This window comes from Micropterus dolomieu, linkage group LG06, assembly GCF_021292245.1.
Source record: "Micropterus dolomieu isolate WLL.071019.BEF.003 ecotype Adirondacks linkage group LG06, ASM2129224v1, whole genome shotgun sequence".
NCBI classification, from domain to species: Eukaryota; Metazoa; Chordata; class Actinopteri; order Centrarchiformes; family Centrarchidae; genus Micropterus; species Micropterus dolomieu.
In genome coordinates, this window is record NC_060155.1 from 11808062 (window position 1) to 11826831 (window position 18770).

The 18770-nt window shown below is 39.2% G+C and overlaps 1 protein-coding gene across 1 annotated transcript; it reads left to right on the forward strand.

The window, feature by feature from the left end:
• Nucleotides 1–240: 240 nt before the first annotated feature.
• On the forward strand, nt 241–16417 carry npc1 (Niemann-Pick disease, type C1). The gene is made up of 25 exons (XM_046051549.1): nt 241–371; nt 2593–2721; nt 2879–2985; nt 3379–3524; nt 3766–3933; nt 4479–4728; nt 4834–4916; nt 5043–5413; nt 5603–5829; nt 6275–6375; nt 6884–6986; nt 7114–7303; nt 7535–7717; nt 7947–8061; nt 8252–8379; nt 8647–8781; nt 8961–9050; nt 9352–9542; nt 9709–9824; nt 10492–10621; nt 10781–10966; nt 11542–11773; nt 13625–13738; nt 14027–14189; nt 14279–16417. Exons 1-25 carry the CDS (start codon nt 294–296, stop codon nt 14359–14361), a joined length of 3819 nt encoding a protein of 1272 aa, XP_045907505.1. The 5' UTR covers nt 241–293; the 3' UTR covers nt 14362–16417.
• Nucleotides 16418–18770: the final 2353 nt, after the last annotated feature.

Sequence of the window (18770 nt, forward strand, 5' to 3'; positions counted from 1 at the left end):
AGACATCATAAACGTCAATCATTAACCCGCATTCTTGTTTGAAGAGGAGATTATGTCAATGGCAATGTTCTGTTTGATTTCATCAATGAAACTAAACCCCACACCCTTGTTTTCAGGGCCTATTAACTAGTGTGTATAGGTGTCATGCGGCCTCAATATCGCGTGGTGGCAGCACTGAAGCAACAGTTTGTCTCTGCCCCAAACAAATAATCCGAGGAAGAAGAAACCATAACATGAAATGCGAACATTCTCTAGAGGATTGTCATTTCTGTTCGGTCTCTTGAGTAAGAGGGATGGGAGACTTACCAGGCAGAAGGCTTTTATCTTTACTGTTTTTCATTGTACTCCTGTCAGAGGGACATTTCCGATGGGTGAGTGTAACTTAATGTGCGTGTGTGTTCCCGCGACGAAAACATGACTCAGCTCAGTCGCCAGTTGTAAAGTAGTGTTAACGTTATGTTTAACTTTAACGTTAGTTGAGGCGGCTAGCGAAACTGAGACTCAGGTCTGTGTAATTGACGTTAATTTAGCTCTTTAGGGACTTTGTTTTTAATATCCGGGTTTAAATTAACGTTAGACTGTAGTTAGCTTAATAGTGGCTGAAGCATTATAGCTAAAGTTAATGCTAGCTGGGAATTGCACCAGCCCCGTAACGTTAGCGAAAGCCGAAATGGATGAGACATGACGTTAGTTTTGACATTCCTCAGAGACAGGTAGTCCTCAGACAGGTTGCATCCAGGAGCCGCGAAAGAAGAAAGAAGTTCTATTCTGTCATTTATTGACAGATAGAAAACTGTTATGTGAGTTAATGTGTTCAGTTAATGTTATGGTTAACCCAGTTAAGACATTATCTGCAACGTTAGCAAGTTATTTAGCATCAGACGTTAACGTTAGATGGCTTGGAAGCAAGATAGCTAGAAATTCATTTAACAGACGTTATCACTGCTTGTGGATGAAATCTCTTTTTATTTGGATTGTCCAAATGTACATGTAGGTAGTAATTGTGACAAAACAAAAGATAAGCAAGTCCTTGGGGTGTACCTTGACGACATTGATGGTCAAGGTACACCCCAAGGTGTAATATCCAAGATCCACCTTTTGCATGGTCTCACACATTTGTCCTGTTGTAGTTTTATGGAGAATGATCTTCTTTCATAAAGACACCATGTCTATCAGTTCCTCACTTGAGGGAATTTTTGGTGATGTCATTTCAAAACAAACCAAACAACACTGTGTCCCTGTTCCATCCATTTGATTTAATCAGATGTGGCATACTCACTCACTTGTTATCAGTAGCCTCTCTGCTCACTTGACTACATTGTTTACCCTCCTGTTGGTGAGGTACTTAGGTAAAGCCACTGCAATGCATAGAACCACGTAGAAACTATGCTAAATGATTAATCATTACTGTTTCAAGATAAGATCTCAGCATACTGGCAAAAACAACAAGAATGTGGGATGAGTTTAAAAATATTGATTATTTGGTGACTGCAGTGGATATCCAGAAACCTGTGTGTGTGTGTGTCAGGGTCAGATTTGGGGAGGTCATAGATCAGGTTTCTGTTTAAACTACTTTAAACAAACTTTGCAAGGTTCTGGTTCTTGCTCAATTTAGCTCTTACAACTAGTTCTGAGTTTTACAAGTGGATTTTGGACAAACAGTTGGTATAGGTAGAGTATTGGCCGAGTCTAAAGCTACATACAACTGAATTCAATCCTGCAACACAGAAGTAGGACAGGGTGTAACACTGGGCTTACTCATAGAACATTTTGTAGAGTGAGTTAACTTCCGTTAGTCACCCTCCTGACAAAGAACACGTGAGAGCGCTGATGCTGAATAGACAGATGAAGGGAAACTGCCAGTTTGACCGCAGAAGCTGTAAAAAGTATAAAATGTATGCATTGAAGTATTAAACAGTGGTGATTGTATGTTGTTGTATTTTCTTCAACATATCAGATATAAAATAAATGTTTTTTCAAGTGCTCAAATTGAACATGGTTATAGGCTATAACTACAGTGGCTACAGTGTTATGTTGCCATAGAAATCCTTTTTCTGGCCTTTCTTTTTTGACATTGGATGTTGAGTTAGTCAAGATAATCTTGCATGATGTGACTAAACTAAGGCTTACACTCCAGATCGCAAAGAAACACTTTTGCAGAAGTGAGATTTTTATTTTCAGACATCCAAAGAGAGAGATACTAGAAACACAGGATATGAAACATGCCTCCTGGTTTAACCTAGCAAATATAAAACCTCAAGGTAAAAAGGTACAACTCTAACCTCACTTTAGAATGACCTAAGACCTTTTGAGCAGCCAAAACTAAGTCACATGGTCTGCAGTGGTCTTTAAAGGAACTCTGAGTTTTTGGCTGTGATTTGTTTGAAAGACCATGTTCTTGTCCTCACTAGATAAACATAGAAATATGCCTCCCTATCAGTAAAAAGCTACATACAGTAAGATTCAGCCAACTCGACAGAGAAAGAAACATACTTTCTGCAAACCAACATACTGAAACAAAAATGTCAGATTACTTTGCTCGAGGAACACAATGCTCAAATGATCATGGTGTTTATGTTATCTTTCTCTCAGGTTGAGGCCCAGCACTGTGTGTGGTATCGCGAGTGTGGGGAGTCCGAGAGTGTGCACGGAAAGAAGTACAACTGCAACTACACTGGTCCTGCCCTCCCGCTAGACCCTCAGGGTTATGACCTTCTCACGGTACATACAGTGCATTGATGATTCTGTCCTGTTATTGCTGACGTTTGATGCTCAATCCAATTTTTTGTAACAAATTTCTGCATTCCAGCGGTGCTTTATTTAGCACTGTGAAAAAATTCTGTCAAAATGGCGTCATCTGTTTTGCGTTTACATGCAGGAGCTGTGTCCTGGGTATGACTATGGAAACCGACTGTTGTGCTGTGATGTTGACCAGTTGCGCACTCTCAAAGGGAGTCTTCAGCTACCTCTTCAGTTCCTATCTCGGTACGCCCTGCAGTTATAACTTTAATTTGAATTTGTTAACACAAAGAGAAGGCTATCTACTTTAAATCTGTCAGGATATGTGCTGCTCAAATGGTGTCTGTTGTTCTAACATGAAAGCCTTGGCTTTCTATGTTCCAAATAATAGGCTAGAGACAGACACAGGCCAAATGATTGATTGACGAGGTTGGCATGTTTTCTTATCTTTAGTAGATTTTTAATTTTTTTTTAATGCTCTGCATTTGTAATAGCCTTGTTTTTTTCATTGAAACTGTTAAACCCTTAAACTTTAACTTGTTTTATTATTCTGTAAGTTATGCAATGAGCCATTGTCTAGCTTTTGTTTTCATTCTGCTTCTCCCACTCGCTATGTCCACTCACTATGTCTGTGTGCAGGTGTCCCGCCTGCTTCTTCAATCTGATGAACCTCTTCTGTGAGCTGACATGCAGCCCCCATCAGAGTCAGTTCATGAATGCCACCAAGTTCAACGATTCCAGTGTAATTGAAGTGCAGTACTATGTTGGACAGACATTTGCTAACTGTGAGTTCACAGCCGGACGTTGATTATTTTCCTCCATTATTTTCATGACATATCACATCTATTGAGTAAACATAATCAGTTCCCTTCTTAAACACGAAGTCCTGCTCTCAGTTGTGTAATTCCTTGGGTGACTAATGGTCATAACTGTAAATTTGTTGGTCAAATAAAATAGGGGGTGGGCAATTTAACTTAATGAAAATCTTGAGTTTTGCCCTAAATATAATATAATGCTCTTTTTCAGCCATGTACAATGCGTGTAAGGACGTCCAGGCACCATCCAGCAACGTGAAGGCCTTATCTCTGCTGTGTGGGAAGGATGCAAAGGACTGTAACGCCACTAACTGGATCCAGTATATGTTCAATATTAACAATGGACAGACACCCTTTCCTATTATCCCGATATTCTCAGGTACATTTTACAAAAGAGCAGAAGCAAATTGTGCAGGTGAAAAAAGGTTAAAAAATAAACCTCAACCTGAAGGCATATGGAAGGAATCTCACCTCAATAAACATTATATGGAAATACAAAAGTCATGTAATCCACATATTAAAGCAAACATAGGAGAAAAATTCAAAAATAAAGTAAGCATAAACATGAAATAAATATAATAATGTGTTTTGTTTGTGCACGTACAGAGGCATACTTGTCCAGTCAACTCCTTACGAAAGAGAGAGAGCAGGGTCAATTATAGTCAGATAGGATCAGTTTGGATAGTTTGGTTTATCAGACAGGACCTAAGCCTATATTTTAAATTCTCATGAGGTAAACTGAAGTGCTATTTGAATAAAACTTTTCCATAGCTGAGCCTTCAAAATCATTTGGTAGGAGTTTTGTATGTTAGGTCATGATCTTGCTGCAGAAAAAATATCCCTGCTGCTTCTTTTATGTAAATTAAATATTTGTTTACTTTTGTTTAAGTCACTATGCTGCGTCATTCCATTTCTTTGCTCTAGATGTCCCGGTGTCTGGCTATACCCCCATGAACAACAAGACGTATAACTGTACAGAGGGCCTGGAGGACGGTTCAGGCCCCTGCTCATGTCAGGACTGCACAAAGGCCTGTGGACCCAAACCTATACCTCCCCCTGTCCCCCGTCCCTGGACAATCCTCGGTCTTGATGCTATGACTGCCATCATGTGGATCTCTTACATTGCCTTCCTGCTTATCTTTATTGGAACTGTACTGGGAGCTTGGTGTTACAGGTATACCTCCAAAACCTTTACCCACTGTGGAAACACAAAGTTGGTTCTGATGCTTGCTTTAGAAGTTAATATTGAATTGGCTTGTACGGTTCTTTGTACATACAGGAAAAGGATGATCATGTCTGAGTATGGCCCCATATTGGACAGCAATAATCCCCTGTCTCTCAACAGTGATAATCCTGACCAAGGTATTGTGATGCATAATAACAAGTAAAATTTGTTTGTCAGTTTGTTCAATCAGTCTGCCATGCTAGTCTTTAGGTGCAATACTGCTGTATGGAGTAAACTAACTCCCAGTCCTTTTCTCCTCTTAGTAAATGCATCATGTTGTGAAACATTGGGTGAGCGCTTCGAGAATGCTCTGCGGATCCTCTTCAGCTCCTGGGGTTCCTTCTGTGTGCGGCATCCCTCTGTGGTCATACTGGGCTGCCTGATCCTGGTGGTCGCCTCCTCTGGGGGCCTGGTCTACATGCGCGTCACCACAGACCCCGTTGAGCTGTGGTCATCTCCCACTAGCCAGGCTCGTCAAGAGAAGGACTACTTTGACAGCCACTTTGGACCCTTCTTTAGAACTGTGCAGCTCATCATAACAACTCCACTCAATGACACTTTCATCTACTCCCCATACTTTGGAGGATCAGATGTCCCATTTGGAGCCATCCTGGGCAAAGACATTTTGCACCAGGTCTGTTAGGGGAGAGGTGATTTCAGGAGATGGATTATGACAAGTATATTGACATTAGAGCCACTATGTGTGTTTTGTATATAGAAGTAATGTGTCTGTTACCAGATCAGATAGAAACAGCTGCTTCTTTGAAAGTGTGGTTTATTGGTTCTCCTTTCTATTTCTTTTTTTCTAACCATAACCCACCAGGTGCTGGATCTGCAGCTTGACATCGAACGTATTGTAGCAACATATGAGGGCCAGAACGTCACACTGAAAGACCTCTGCTTGGCTCCACTGGCCCCATACAATACCAACTGTACCATCTTGAGTGTCCTGAACTACTTCCAGAACAGCCACGCCGTGCTGGACCACAGCAAGGGAGACTACTTCTTTGTCTATGCTGACTTTCACAGCCACTTCCTCTACTGTGTCAGGTGATTATTGTGAAGTTGGTTAATTTTTCTTTTTTGTTCATTTTCAAATGTTTAACAATAATCTGTCACTTAACCTGTTTTTTTAAACTAGCATTTTCTTGCAAATGTGTCTTAATCGGCTCCAGAAATATATTGTAAGTGTAGGAAAAAAAATAATTAAAAGGTCAAATCCTCTAGTGGAGTTGAAATCTAACACCTGCACCTCAAAATAATCTATTTTCTCCAGATGCTGGTATCTGTATGTTCTGAGAACTGTTGTTAGGGTGTCTTCTTAAAATAGCACAATCAGACTTCCTCATTGGTTGTCATACAGTTGTTCTGTATCTGTTCTTCTTAACCTCACTGCCATGCGGTCAGATAATGGAAACACTGATACAGATGAATGGGTTAATCTAATAATGACTTTTATTCAGGCTAATAACTCTGTCTGCTTTTTCTTCCACAGTGCACCAGCATCTCTCAATGACACCACTATGCTCCATGACCCCTGTTTAGGCACCTTTGGTGGTCCCGTCTTCCCTTGGCTGGCGCTTGGGGGTTACGATGGTGAGATGGATTAAGTATTTTTGCATTTACAGCAGCTGCATAATCTGTTTACAACCTATCTATACATTTGTTTATTGCATAAAGTAAAATTACCTATGATCTCTGGTCACTGAATTTACTGCACATTAACTCAGATGTATCAGTGACACCGAACACTGGGCTCTTTGCTGATTGTGCAATGTTGAGACAGTTAGCAGTGAAGTGGAGCCAGCATTTTTTGCCGTTGCCTTTGTATTAATAATTGCAACAATAAGTCCTACACTGTATATACAATATAATCACTTTTGTTAAAGAGTCAGGTTAGCAGTGTTCTACTTGAAATGATAGTATGAACAAAATCAAGGACATAATGTCCACTTCTTCCAAAAACGTTCTTCTTAAAGGCAGCCATGCTTTTCAGTGGAATTTGTAATTTTCATAATCATTATTAAGGTGATTTTATTACAGGATTGTTTAAGCAATGGCCTCACTTTTACAATAAATGTGTCTCCTCCCCCCTGCATTACAGAAACCAACTACAACAATGCCACCGCTTTAGTGATCACATTTCCACTCAACAACTACCTGAATGACTCAGTCAGAATGGGCAAAGCTCTGGCATGGGAGAAAGAGTGAGACAACAATCTGTTTCTAAAATCCATCAGAGAGCGCTCTTTCATGTAGCAAAAGTCACTGTTAATGGTGTCTTAGCATGTACTTATTGTCTTTATTTATTTATTTTTTTTGTGCACATTTCAGATTTATCAAGTTCATGAAAAACTTCAAAAACCCCAACCTGACCATAGCCTTTAGTGCAGAGAGGAGCATTGAAGATGAATTGGACAGAGAGAGCAACAGTGATGTCAGCACCATAGTAATCAGCTACGCTATAATGTTCATCTACATCTCAGTGGCACTTGGGCACATCCAGAGCTTCAGAAGAGTATTGGTAAGAGCCCAGGAAGTGATTCATTGTTCTCATCAGTTTACTACAATGTGTCATGCATTTTTTTAGCTTGAAGTGTATGTTACCATAAACTATATCTGAAATAGTTGTACACATTACGCAATGTAACTCCTCTTTCATGCCAGTGACAACATGCTGCCGCGTCCTGCCGCTGTAAAATGGAGCAGCTGAAGGAAAGAGCGTGACTGATCCTATATCTTTTTGCCTGTGCAGGTGGACTCTAAGATTTCTCTGGGTGTAGCGGGTATCTTAATTGTGCTGAGCTCCGTGGCCTCCTCACTGGGGATCTTCAGCTATTTTGGTGTCCCCCTCACCCTCATTGTGATTGAAGTCATTCCTTTCCTGGTGCTGGCTGTTGGAGTAGACAACATCTTTATTATAGTACAGACATATCAGGTAACCTCCGTCTCCGTCCATTAAGCTGTTAATTAACTTAATTTGCCATTGATTTGCCACATGGTTTAATTCTTATGTTCATCTTAATGATTAGTACTTATAGTTTATTAATGTGGACATGACATTTCTGTTGCTTTACCAAGATCTTATTTTTTATTTGTTTATTGCGTGCTGCCAATAAAACCTGTTAAACCTACTAAAAGTGATTTCCATTTGTATTTCTCAACAGAGGGATGAGCGGATGCCCCAGGAGCAACTTCATCAGCAGATTGGTCGTATTCTTGGAGACATAGCCCCTAGCATGTTCCTCTCCTCCTTCTCCGAGACGGTGGCTTTCTTCCTGGGTAAAATAGTACCTGTTTAATACACCCTCTTTGTGTACACAGACCACGTAAATGAAACTACGTGTATTCTAAATGATAATGTTCCACCCTTTAAATGAAGAAAACAAAAATTACCGCAGCTGCTACAAAAAGTGCCATAGTTTCCTGGTGAGTCACATGCTGCTAAAACTGTTGACTTTGTCTTCTATAGGAGCCCTGTCCAACATGCCCGCAGTGAGGACTTTCTCTATGTTTGCTGGCTTGGCTGTTTTTATTGATTTCCTGTTGCAGATCAGTTGCTTTGTCAGCTTGCTCGGCTTGGACGCCAGACGACAGGAGGTGAGACTAAGGGGAAATAGTGGTGACATAAATGATGATACTGGAGGGTTTGCAGATGGCTGATTGTGAGGTTTTCATGAAAAGGGGTTTCCTGCAGATTTAATGTCGTACAGATACAATGACTTTTAAGTTTTCACTCTGACAACCACTGCAGTAGTTGTTTGCGGTGAAAACTTCCTCTCTGACCTCAGTCACACATGGCTGAAGCATTGTTCTAAATGAGTCAACTTCAAATTAGTGACAGACTGTTGTCTGTTGTTTCAAAAGGGCAATCGACTCGACATAATTTGCTGTGTGAAACTGTCAGAAGGTCAGGAAACCAAGACAGACAGCTTCCTCTTCCGCTTTTTCAAGAAAGTCTATGCCCCATTCATCCTCAAAGAGTGGGTACGACCGATCATAGTAAGTACCTCTGTGATGCTCTGCCTATCCCACCATCATGTGGTATTCTAATGTGTTGATGGATTTAGTTTGACTATTGCACCTCTTAGTTTTCACTGAGTAGAATATAATGGTTGTTCGCTACGTGATCATTATGTTTTTCTTATGAATGTGGGTTTTTTTTTTATCTCTTTGTTTAGGTGGCAGTGTTTGTGGGAATGCTCTCCTTCAGTATTGCTGTGGTGAATAAAGTAGAGGTTGGACTGGACCAGAAACTCTCCATGCCTGATGTAAGTCTGTGGTTTCTAGCATAGCTGTGTTCGTGGATGGCTAACACAGCTTTAATTTGTTTCTAACAGATGTGGGTTAAGTAGAAAAGTTTTGCTTTGAATTTTTGTAGTTGTACTTATCAGAGTTTATTTTGCTCCTGTCAGTCATCCATGAAGCTAAATCAGTTGCATGCTGTTTGATGTGATTATTTAAATTCCCATATCGTTACATTTTTGCAACAGTCTTTCCCGTACAACATGCATAATAGCCTTGGCTTGCATTTCTGTACTTGGTATTCTGACGACCTGTCTCTCCATGTAGGACTCGTACGTGCTGGACTACTTTAAGAACATAAGCGAATACCTCCACACCGGAGCTCCAGTGTACTTTGTGGTGAAGGACGGTCTCAACTACAGCTCTCCAGAGGGCCAGAATGTTGTTTGTGGAGGAGTGGGCTGCAACAACAACTCTCTAGTCCAGCAGGTCTACGCCGCCTCACTCATCAGCAACTAGTAAGTCCGAGCTATGAATTTTTTTAAATTACATTAAATATACAACATACATTTGAATGTATATGGCAGCCAGGCTTCACAACTTAAAAAACTTGTGATTAAGAAATGGTCATGAAAAGATTAAAGTCTGTCCGTATTCACTTTCACTATTCCTTTTTACTCCCAGCACAACCATCGCCTTCACACCGTCCTCTTGGCTCGATGACTACTTTGACTGGGTGAAGCCTCAGTCCACCTGCTGTCGATACTACAACAACACTGGGGCCTTCTGCAATGCCTCGGGTAATTTTGTATACAATGTGAACATGCCCTTAACCCTTGTCTCATGATCTTGGAGTCACAATCTGCAACTGTCTACTTTTTAAAAAAAAAAAAATTATTTGCCAGTTTTTCTTACATAAAATGAGTGAAATCAATGGAGTTTAAGGGAATAATCCCGCAAAAAGCACAGTAGAAATATGGCAATATAAAACTAAACATTGATGTTCTTGTCTTGGTATTATAGATTGTTATTTGCAGAACAAAATTCAGGTTTTTCAATCTGTATGTGAGTGACTTGTACAAACTAATTTAACTTTTCATCTTAACAGGATTGTGGTGTTTCTGGCATTAATCAGCACAGATAAATTATGTTAGCAAAATTTTGGTATAAATAATGCAGCAAAATGAGGAATTCCATTATAAAAGATCCCTGGTTAATAGAAATTACTTATGTTTGAGTGTCGGCAACACATTGCTTCAGCATATGAAAAAGACATTTATAATAATAACAAGTATTGTTTTACACTGTACTCTGTTGATTTTTAGGCTCAGTGCTAAAATATAAGACCTTTTAAGTGCAACTTTGAGGTGATTTGTTTTCAGTTCATGGCTTTGTCTCAGCAAATCTGTATATTTCTTCAATCCAGCTGGTTAAATGAAAGAATATATTTCTGATATTGTTTTCCAGTGGTAAATCCCTCCTGTGTACATTGTCGGCCCATGACTCCCAGTGGGAAGCAGAGGCCAGTAGGAGACGACTTCATGCGGTTTCTGCCCATGTTTTTGTCAGACAATCCCAATGCCAATTGTGGAAAAGGGTAATCTTATTGGTCTGCTGAAATGTTTTTATTTTTTTAGGGTTTTGTTGAAAAATTGTATTGAATACTTTAACTTTATGCTTTTAAAAAATCACAGTATACCAGTTTCGTTGTGGTTGGTAATTTCCCCTCCGTTTATCCCCCTTAATGCTCCTCCAGCGGCCACGCAGCCTACGCCACGGCAGTTGACCTGTATCCTGGCAACACGGGGGTCGGAGCCACTTATTTCATGACCTACCACACCATCCTGAAAGAATCCCCAGACTTCATAGATGCTTTAAGAATGGCCCGAATCCTGGCTGACAATATCACTCAGTCCACGAACCACAAAGTTTTTGCCTACAGGTAAGTCCTGTTGTACTGTACATAGTGCTCTCATTTTTGCTTAATAGGCAATAAAATAATATCGTAGTATTAAGTAAGTATCATTGTTGTCTTTGTAACATGTGTCATTAGGTGTTTCAACTACTGCTTTAGGGTTTTCTAAGGTGAAATATTTGTAACTGATGTTTTGCTTGTTTTGGGTATTGGGAGGGAAGTAGGTCATAGAGAAGCAACAGCAAGGAAAACATTATAAATGGTAATGCAGCTCATGTCTGACCTTTAGTACTGAAAGTATCTTTCTGTCCCTTGTTTCCTATTTAATAAGAGTCATACCACCACTAATATAGATGAAATATTCCAAGAAAAAGTGATTTTAGGATACCAAATTAGATTAGCCTTGTCTCTTTATTGTTAGAATAAGCTGAATTATAGGTCTCCTTTGAAATGCATGACGGGATAAAGTAGCAGATAATTAGCTTTGATTGAAAGAACATGAATAATAATAGAAAATGAATGACGGTGCACATTATAGGCTGGACGAATCATGCCAATTTTTCTTAAGGGCCGTTCACTAAAATACATGTCCTCCTTTACAGCGTCTTCTATGTGTTTTACGAGCAGTACCTCACCATTGCGTATGACACCGCTCTCAACTTGGGCATGTCATTGGCATCCATATTTGTGGTGACGACGGTGTTGTTGGGCTTCGAGCTATGGTCAGCCGTGCTCGTCAGCATTACCATCGCCATGATCCTGGTCAACATGTTCGGCATGATGTGGCTGTGGAACATCAGCCTCAACGCAGTGTCTCTTGTGAACCTGGTCATGGTGAGAGGCAACATGAAACACACACGTACAGTGTAGATCTGTGGCCTGTACTACAAAGCGAGATGACTGGCTTATCCGGGTGACGTCGGGTGTAACTTCCCGATTAACCGGTACTACGAAAGGTGGATAGGTTTTACCCGAGGTCTGTTGCCACAGCAATATACGCTGCATCTCTAAACTGCTCCGAGCAGGTTATGTTCAGTGGTTAACTCACAGGTTACCCTGTGTATAGATGGACTACACACCACATCTTTACCCAGTGTTAATGATGAGAAGTGGGTATACATACCACTTGATAAAATATTTTTAGATTTCATCCTGACTTGTTCCACTGCGGTTGCAGCTGAAATGATGTTATTCTTAACACAATAGCATCACATTCATACAGCCATCCCTGCAGCCTGGTGATTTTAGGTAGGAGATCATAATTAGGCTAAATAAAGAACCAGTTTCAGAGATGTAGACCATCTGTAGGCTATTATTGAATTATCCTAAGAGTTTTCACATATTTACATTGACTATGTTACGTTTCCAGAAAATATGGAGCGGGGGTGGGGATCAATAAACCGAGAAGAAAAATCCTTGATGAAAGACGTAAATTTATAAGAACAAAAATCGGAATCGCCCTTTAATTAAAGTCACAAAAAATCCAAACCAAATGTTTTCTTGTTAGTACGCCCAACCCACAGCAAAGTCTGTAAGGTGCATGATAATATAGTGATTGTGGGCTGAACTGGGCTGCGAAGTCTGTAACTTTGTGTGTGTAATTGTTTTACTTGTAGATTAATGTGCATTTCTACCTTTACATCTTAATCATATTACACATAAAAGAACAGTCTATAAAATACAAAATAAGTGTACAATAACAACACTGTAGCCTATAGATGATTACAAATTAACTCAATGCGATGCCGATAAGCCTCCCTGGCTTGGTCAGCTGCCACGGTGTTGGATTTGACTGTTAAACTTTTAAACTCCTCAAATCCTGAAAAAACTTGCATTCTTCTGGGGAAAATATGGACAATGCGCCATTGCGAAAAAACTGGCCAAACACGCCCCTTTTATACGACTGCGCATCAACTCTAATTTAGTTAACACCATCTCAACTAACATTGTATTCACCATGGCAGTACCGTTTAACACCACTGTAGGTTTGTCAACCCTGAGTTAACTCTGAGTAGGTGGAACTCCCTTCATAGTACAGTCTACTGAACACCTGAATTTAATCCAAAAGACAATATCAAACAACTTTTAAGTATGTTTTTAAGTAAAGCAAGATAAACATATATATTATATTGGGGGGAAAAAATATAAGCATTGAAGGAAGACTTGTCAGAGGGGAATTTGGCATTAAAGGAACGTTTCATCTTTGTACAGTCTTCATCCTATTTTTGTTGTTTTTCAGGTATGACAACATTTTACTGGGCAATTTTTAATTTCAGGAACATTCACTTTTTCTTTCACTTCCAAGTAATAACTCTGTAAAGGCAAGCTTAGCATTATTGATCATATCAATTACAGGTATGTTAACAAATATTAAGAGTTGTACCTTAATTAATCAGATAAGATTGTTTATCATTACTGATATAAAATATACTAATCACCAGGTAAGATGGCCTTTAAACTTGGGACTTGTTTACAGTGTTTGATGTTTGATCATCTGACCCCTGTTGCTCAGCCTAAGGGACTTTGTTCTAGCAATGTCACTGTATCCACCACCTAGATTTTTTTCGTCATAACAATCAGAAAAAGTTCTTTCATCTCACTGGCCAATGCTGACTTTACTCAGTTTGCTTATATTCCAGCATTTTGATGTTTTGGTGCTGAGTTGTTCCCTTTTCTGTGTTGCAGAGCTGTGGTATCTCGGTGGAGTTCTGCAGTCATATTGTACGAGCCTTTTCCATCAGTGTGAAGAAGGACCGAGTGGAGCGGGCAGAGGAGGCCTTGGCTCACATGGGCAGCTCTGTAAGTCGAGCATTACCTCTTAACCAAAATCACAAGAAAAGCTTTTTCAATCTAAGTAAACAAGGAGCTTTTTTTAGTTTAAATATGTATATTTGTGTGCTGCTATCATGGATATTAGTGTGAACAAACAAGGATATAGCAGTTCTTTTGCTTTATCCTTCCCTGCAACCCAACTTGCATATCTGTTATAGCTGAAAAATATAATGCATAAAACCTAAATAATTCTTGTCTAATTTTAGTCATCATCACACGACATGACATTTAATGACAGTTGTCTCCTTTCTGCAGGTATTCAGTGGGATCACATTAACAAAGTTTGGCGGTATTCTAATCCTGGCACTTTCTAAGTCACAGATCTTCCAGGTTTTCTACTTTAGGATGTACTTGGCCATAGTGTTGCTGGGGGCAACACACGGCCTCATCTTCCTCCCTGTACTGCTCAGTTATATCGGTCAGTGATGTCACACATTTAAAAGGAAAAGTATCTGAGATTTAATGTTTTTTTTTAAATTAAATATATGTTCTGACTTTTTTTCACAGGTCCTTCAGTGAACAAGGCAAAGGTGTTTGCTGCTAACAAGCGCTGTGTTGGTACAGAAAGGGAGCGGCTCCTCAACTACTAGCCGGCCGGTTTGGACAATGAACAAAGAACTAACTATTTGTGTGGGAGGGACTATGCGGGTGTGTGCGCAAGCCGTTTCTGTGATTACTGACCCACTCATCATCGTTGCCACTACTATGCACAGATTTAACTCAGGAATATACTTTGGAATAGGAGCGCCGGAGGCCTTGTCCAACTGCAAACTAATTGAGTTTCCTCAGAAGACTTTGGACCCCCTACCATTCCTCCTCCCGCTTCTAACGCTTCACACTACATGACAAGCCTGACTTCAATGTTTGAAGCATGAGCGACATGCCACTTTGACAGTGTGGAAGTAGGAGAGACGCCACCCCCCGACATCAGTTGACAGATAGTATATCAGTTCCATATATGCTATGAGCTATTTTCATTTGGGAAACTCAAAAGGGTAAAACTTTTTTAATATATACCAGGGGAAAAAATAATGTGTAAAATTACTTTTTTTTTTTTTCTTCAAACATTTACATATGTGGGGCTTTTGTAGAACTATTTGATATTATGAATCATTTATTGACTGGCACAATGCACACAGACTGGAGCTAATTAGAGTACATTAATATTATCATAGGCCCTCATAATACCTGGCATTAACATGTATCATACCCGGGGCTGTGTCCAGAGACTGTATTAAATAGCAGGCCAGCTAGTTGTAGCATTTTCATCTAGTAGTGCATTTCCTGTGCAGCTTGTAAGTGTTAGGACAGTAATGTTTCGACTCAGCACACTGGAATTGCACATTAGAATTTAAGAACAGCGAGTGGTGTAGGAATTGAAGCCCCTATTTTTTTTTTTTTTTTTTTTTTTTTAAAAGGCTACATTGATGTGGATGTAAACACTACCAAAGCTTACACATAACAGTCATCGTTTCATTTACAAATCACAGTAGTGGGATACAGAGCCAAAAGCTAAACAGTCCAAGTACTTGTGCGTATCTTAGGTGTTGCATCTCTCCAAACCACATCCTGCATGGTCTTTTATTTCCACATTGGAAATAAGCTATTTACATGATCTGGTGCAACATTTCATTTTAGAACTAGTCTAATGTATCCTAATTGTCCTTTTTAAAGTGTTTGCATGACTAGGTTAGTAGTCCATCCTGGGTGCTTTTACAAATGGTCACAGCAAAAAACAAAACAAAAAAACAACCCGGTGTCAGTCCAGACGCATGTTGATGCCAGGTGTAAAGGGTGCCAGAATGCTAATAATGGTTTTGCGTGGGAGTGTAAATGAGACACAGTTACTGAACAAAACATTTGATGCATCTGAGGTGAAGAGATGGAGACTTATATTTAATTTGAAATAGCTTACGTAGGACTAATTTAGATGTATTTCTTTGTCATCTACTGTAGAATGACTGCATAATGGTACAGTGCTGAGGTGTGTTTTTTTTATTTTTATTTTTTTTTTTTTTCTCAGTCCTAACCATGTTATTTTTTGTTTAACAATTAACAGTTTGTTACTATCCGTTACTTAATATCCTCTTCCAGTGTCCTTTTTTTTTTTTTTTTTTTTTTTAACGAAGTCCTCCAAAGAAATTACTTTGTTTTAAAGAAAAACCAACAACTTTGTGTAGCCAATTGAAAAAAATAACTGTACACCCCAGGAGCGTGTTCACCTGCATCACCTTCACCCCATCTTGTCTGAGATTGCAACGAGTCATTGATCCCTCATCAAGGTGGTGTGCTTCCATTAGGTAAATTTGAATGTGGTTGTGATGTCACTGGAAGAGGATGTTAACATTTTACCCAAGGTGTAAAAAAAAAAAAAAAAACAACCTGCTGGGACCTTTAAGATTACAATTCCTTGATTTTAGTGTTCTAAAATAGTAAACAGTAATGTCGTTTTTTTTTTTTTTTGAATGTAAGAAATAAGTTGGTCAATGTAAAGTTTAAACCTGGATGTAGAAAAATGTTTGAGCTGTAACATGAATAATGAAGAATTGTGCTTGTTAACAGCACTCAATCAAGCATTGGCATGCTTTTTAGTTTTTAATGTTTTTTTTTAACACATATTAAATACTTAACATTCTCAGAAAAGTATGTAGTGGAGCCTGCTTCTCTTTATTTCCCAAAGGATATACCTCTGAGTTCATCTTGATTTTGCAGATGTACATTTGACTTACAGTTTTTCTCGATCTCTTAAAATTTCTTCACAATTATGCCTCTCTTTCTTGAAATTCTAAACACAAATCTAAAACTTCTCACCCAATTCCCCAAACATCCATGCTGAAAAAGCAAACTTTGCCTTCTACACACACACACACACACACACACACACACACACACACACACACACACACACACACACACACACACACACACACCAGAGGTACCAGTTAAACATAAAAAGCCACTGTAAATCACATGTTTCTCAGATCCAGCCGGAAGAAGAGTTTTTGGAACAAAATCTACAGTAGATATTCTGTTAAAGTTAATATTACTGAGGCTGATGCCCTCTGTAGCGTAAACCACACATGAGATTGTTCAGACTGACCACAATGTGGCGCCTGAATCCATTCAGGGAGCTCCGTCTGCATCATGTTCTCAGTAATGTAGTGGGAGTGACCTAATTTCTATGTCTTGAAGAGAAGCAGTCTTGCCATGCTTTGTCATCGTCAGGGAATTCAGGGTGCAAGTGTTTCAAATGCCAAGTCCGCAGAGCATATTAACTGATGCACCTGAAAGGAGCTGGTTGTTGCTTGTCTAAATCTGCAGCTTTTTAGATAGTTACACCAAAACTTTACAGGCCGTCACTCACTCACATCCCATTTGAAAGTCGCTGCCAAGCCTTGAGCTGTGTACTTCCTCCCAGCGCGTGTTGTTGTGTCTGTCTCTCCAGCCCTGTTGTCACACAAACCCCTCAGCTCATGATTTATTTATATGCTGCCCTGTGAGAGCAGGGACTGTTCTTTGAATCTGGGTGAGAGATTAAAATATTAATTTCCTCTGCAGGTCTACTGTGCTGTGCTGTCTGCAGGGGAGGATATGCAGGTTGTGAGAGGACTATTATGTAAGATGTCCAAGGCTCGCCTCTCACTAGACTCTGACCTGTCCCCCATCATTCATTATGACATAGACACGCACAGCTAGGGTGTTGTCGGTCATGAAGGTATGAAAAACATTTTAGCAACAACAACAAAAAAAATCTAAATTTAAATTGCGTTCTATGCTGAATAAAATTAACCCCTCAATTTTGGCTCAAAACTAGAAAGTAATAGGTCTTCTTATAGGAGTCCTGTGAGGATTGCAATGCCTTTTCATGCTTCTTAAAATGTTGCTTAAATATTTTAGAAATCGCACCAAACTGAAAGTAGCAAATCCTGGTCAAATGCAAAACTAAATACCTAATATTATAATATTAATATTTAATAATAACATAATATTAAAACTGAAAGAAGGTAAAAGTAATTGTGACTCACAAAAGGGATAGTGTCATCCTAAAACAAAGGGAAAGCAGAAATTACAGTTATTAAAGTTTGTTTAATTAGTTTTGTCACTATACAGCTTTTTGTTGATGCTTACTTTATTGTTGATGCTCAGTTTTGTGTAGGCTATACTGTAATAGTGTAATCTCCTGCATGCAAAGTCACACAGGATGATTTATTATGAAATAACCTTTCATTTCATATTTTGTTCTAATGGGCCGACTGAATCTCCTTCCCTCTGAACGTCTGTTGTCTGAATGACGATGACCTTGGATAAATAAATTCAATCCCAGGTATTTATTTATTTTTTCTTAGATAACAGGACTAATCTAGAAAATTATGTGTTATAGTCTGGTAACTAATACAGCTCAGGCGCTCTTATTACAACAGTGATTTTATCGAAATGAATGGTTATGTGTGGGATAAAAACAGGGTCTTGTATATCTAGATGAGTTATCTAAGTGTGATTCCACCAACACTAACAATTACAAAGTGTTCAGTATAGGTACAGGAATCACAAAAATGTTTCTCCATTTTCAGAGAATGTGGCTTGATTCATTTACGGGGTTGAATTTTACCCTGATCTTTGATAGAAAAAGATTCCCAGAAAGGCTGTTGGGGAAAGGAAAAGTACACTTAAATTAAATAACCAGACAAGTCAATTTCAGCAACATACTCATTTGTCACAACCCACACTCCTAAGACAACAGCCTCTAAAGATGTTTGTTATTATTATAATGAGTGCAAGAAGCAGCTATGCTTCCATACACTGGTACATTACCAAATGTCATGAACATCATCACATCTGCTTCTGAAACTAATTTGTTGAAGTATGTAAAGTGTGCTCTGATCAAATCTTGTCCTATCTATCTCCACTAACTCTTCCCTACATGTGTCATCCCACAGCTGTCTTTGAACTCACACTGGGGCCTCCACCACACCTCCTTAAAAAGTTTATCTGTGTGTTT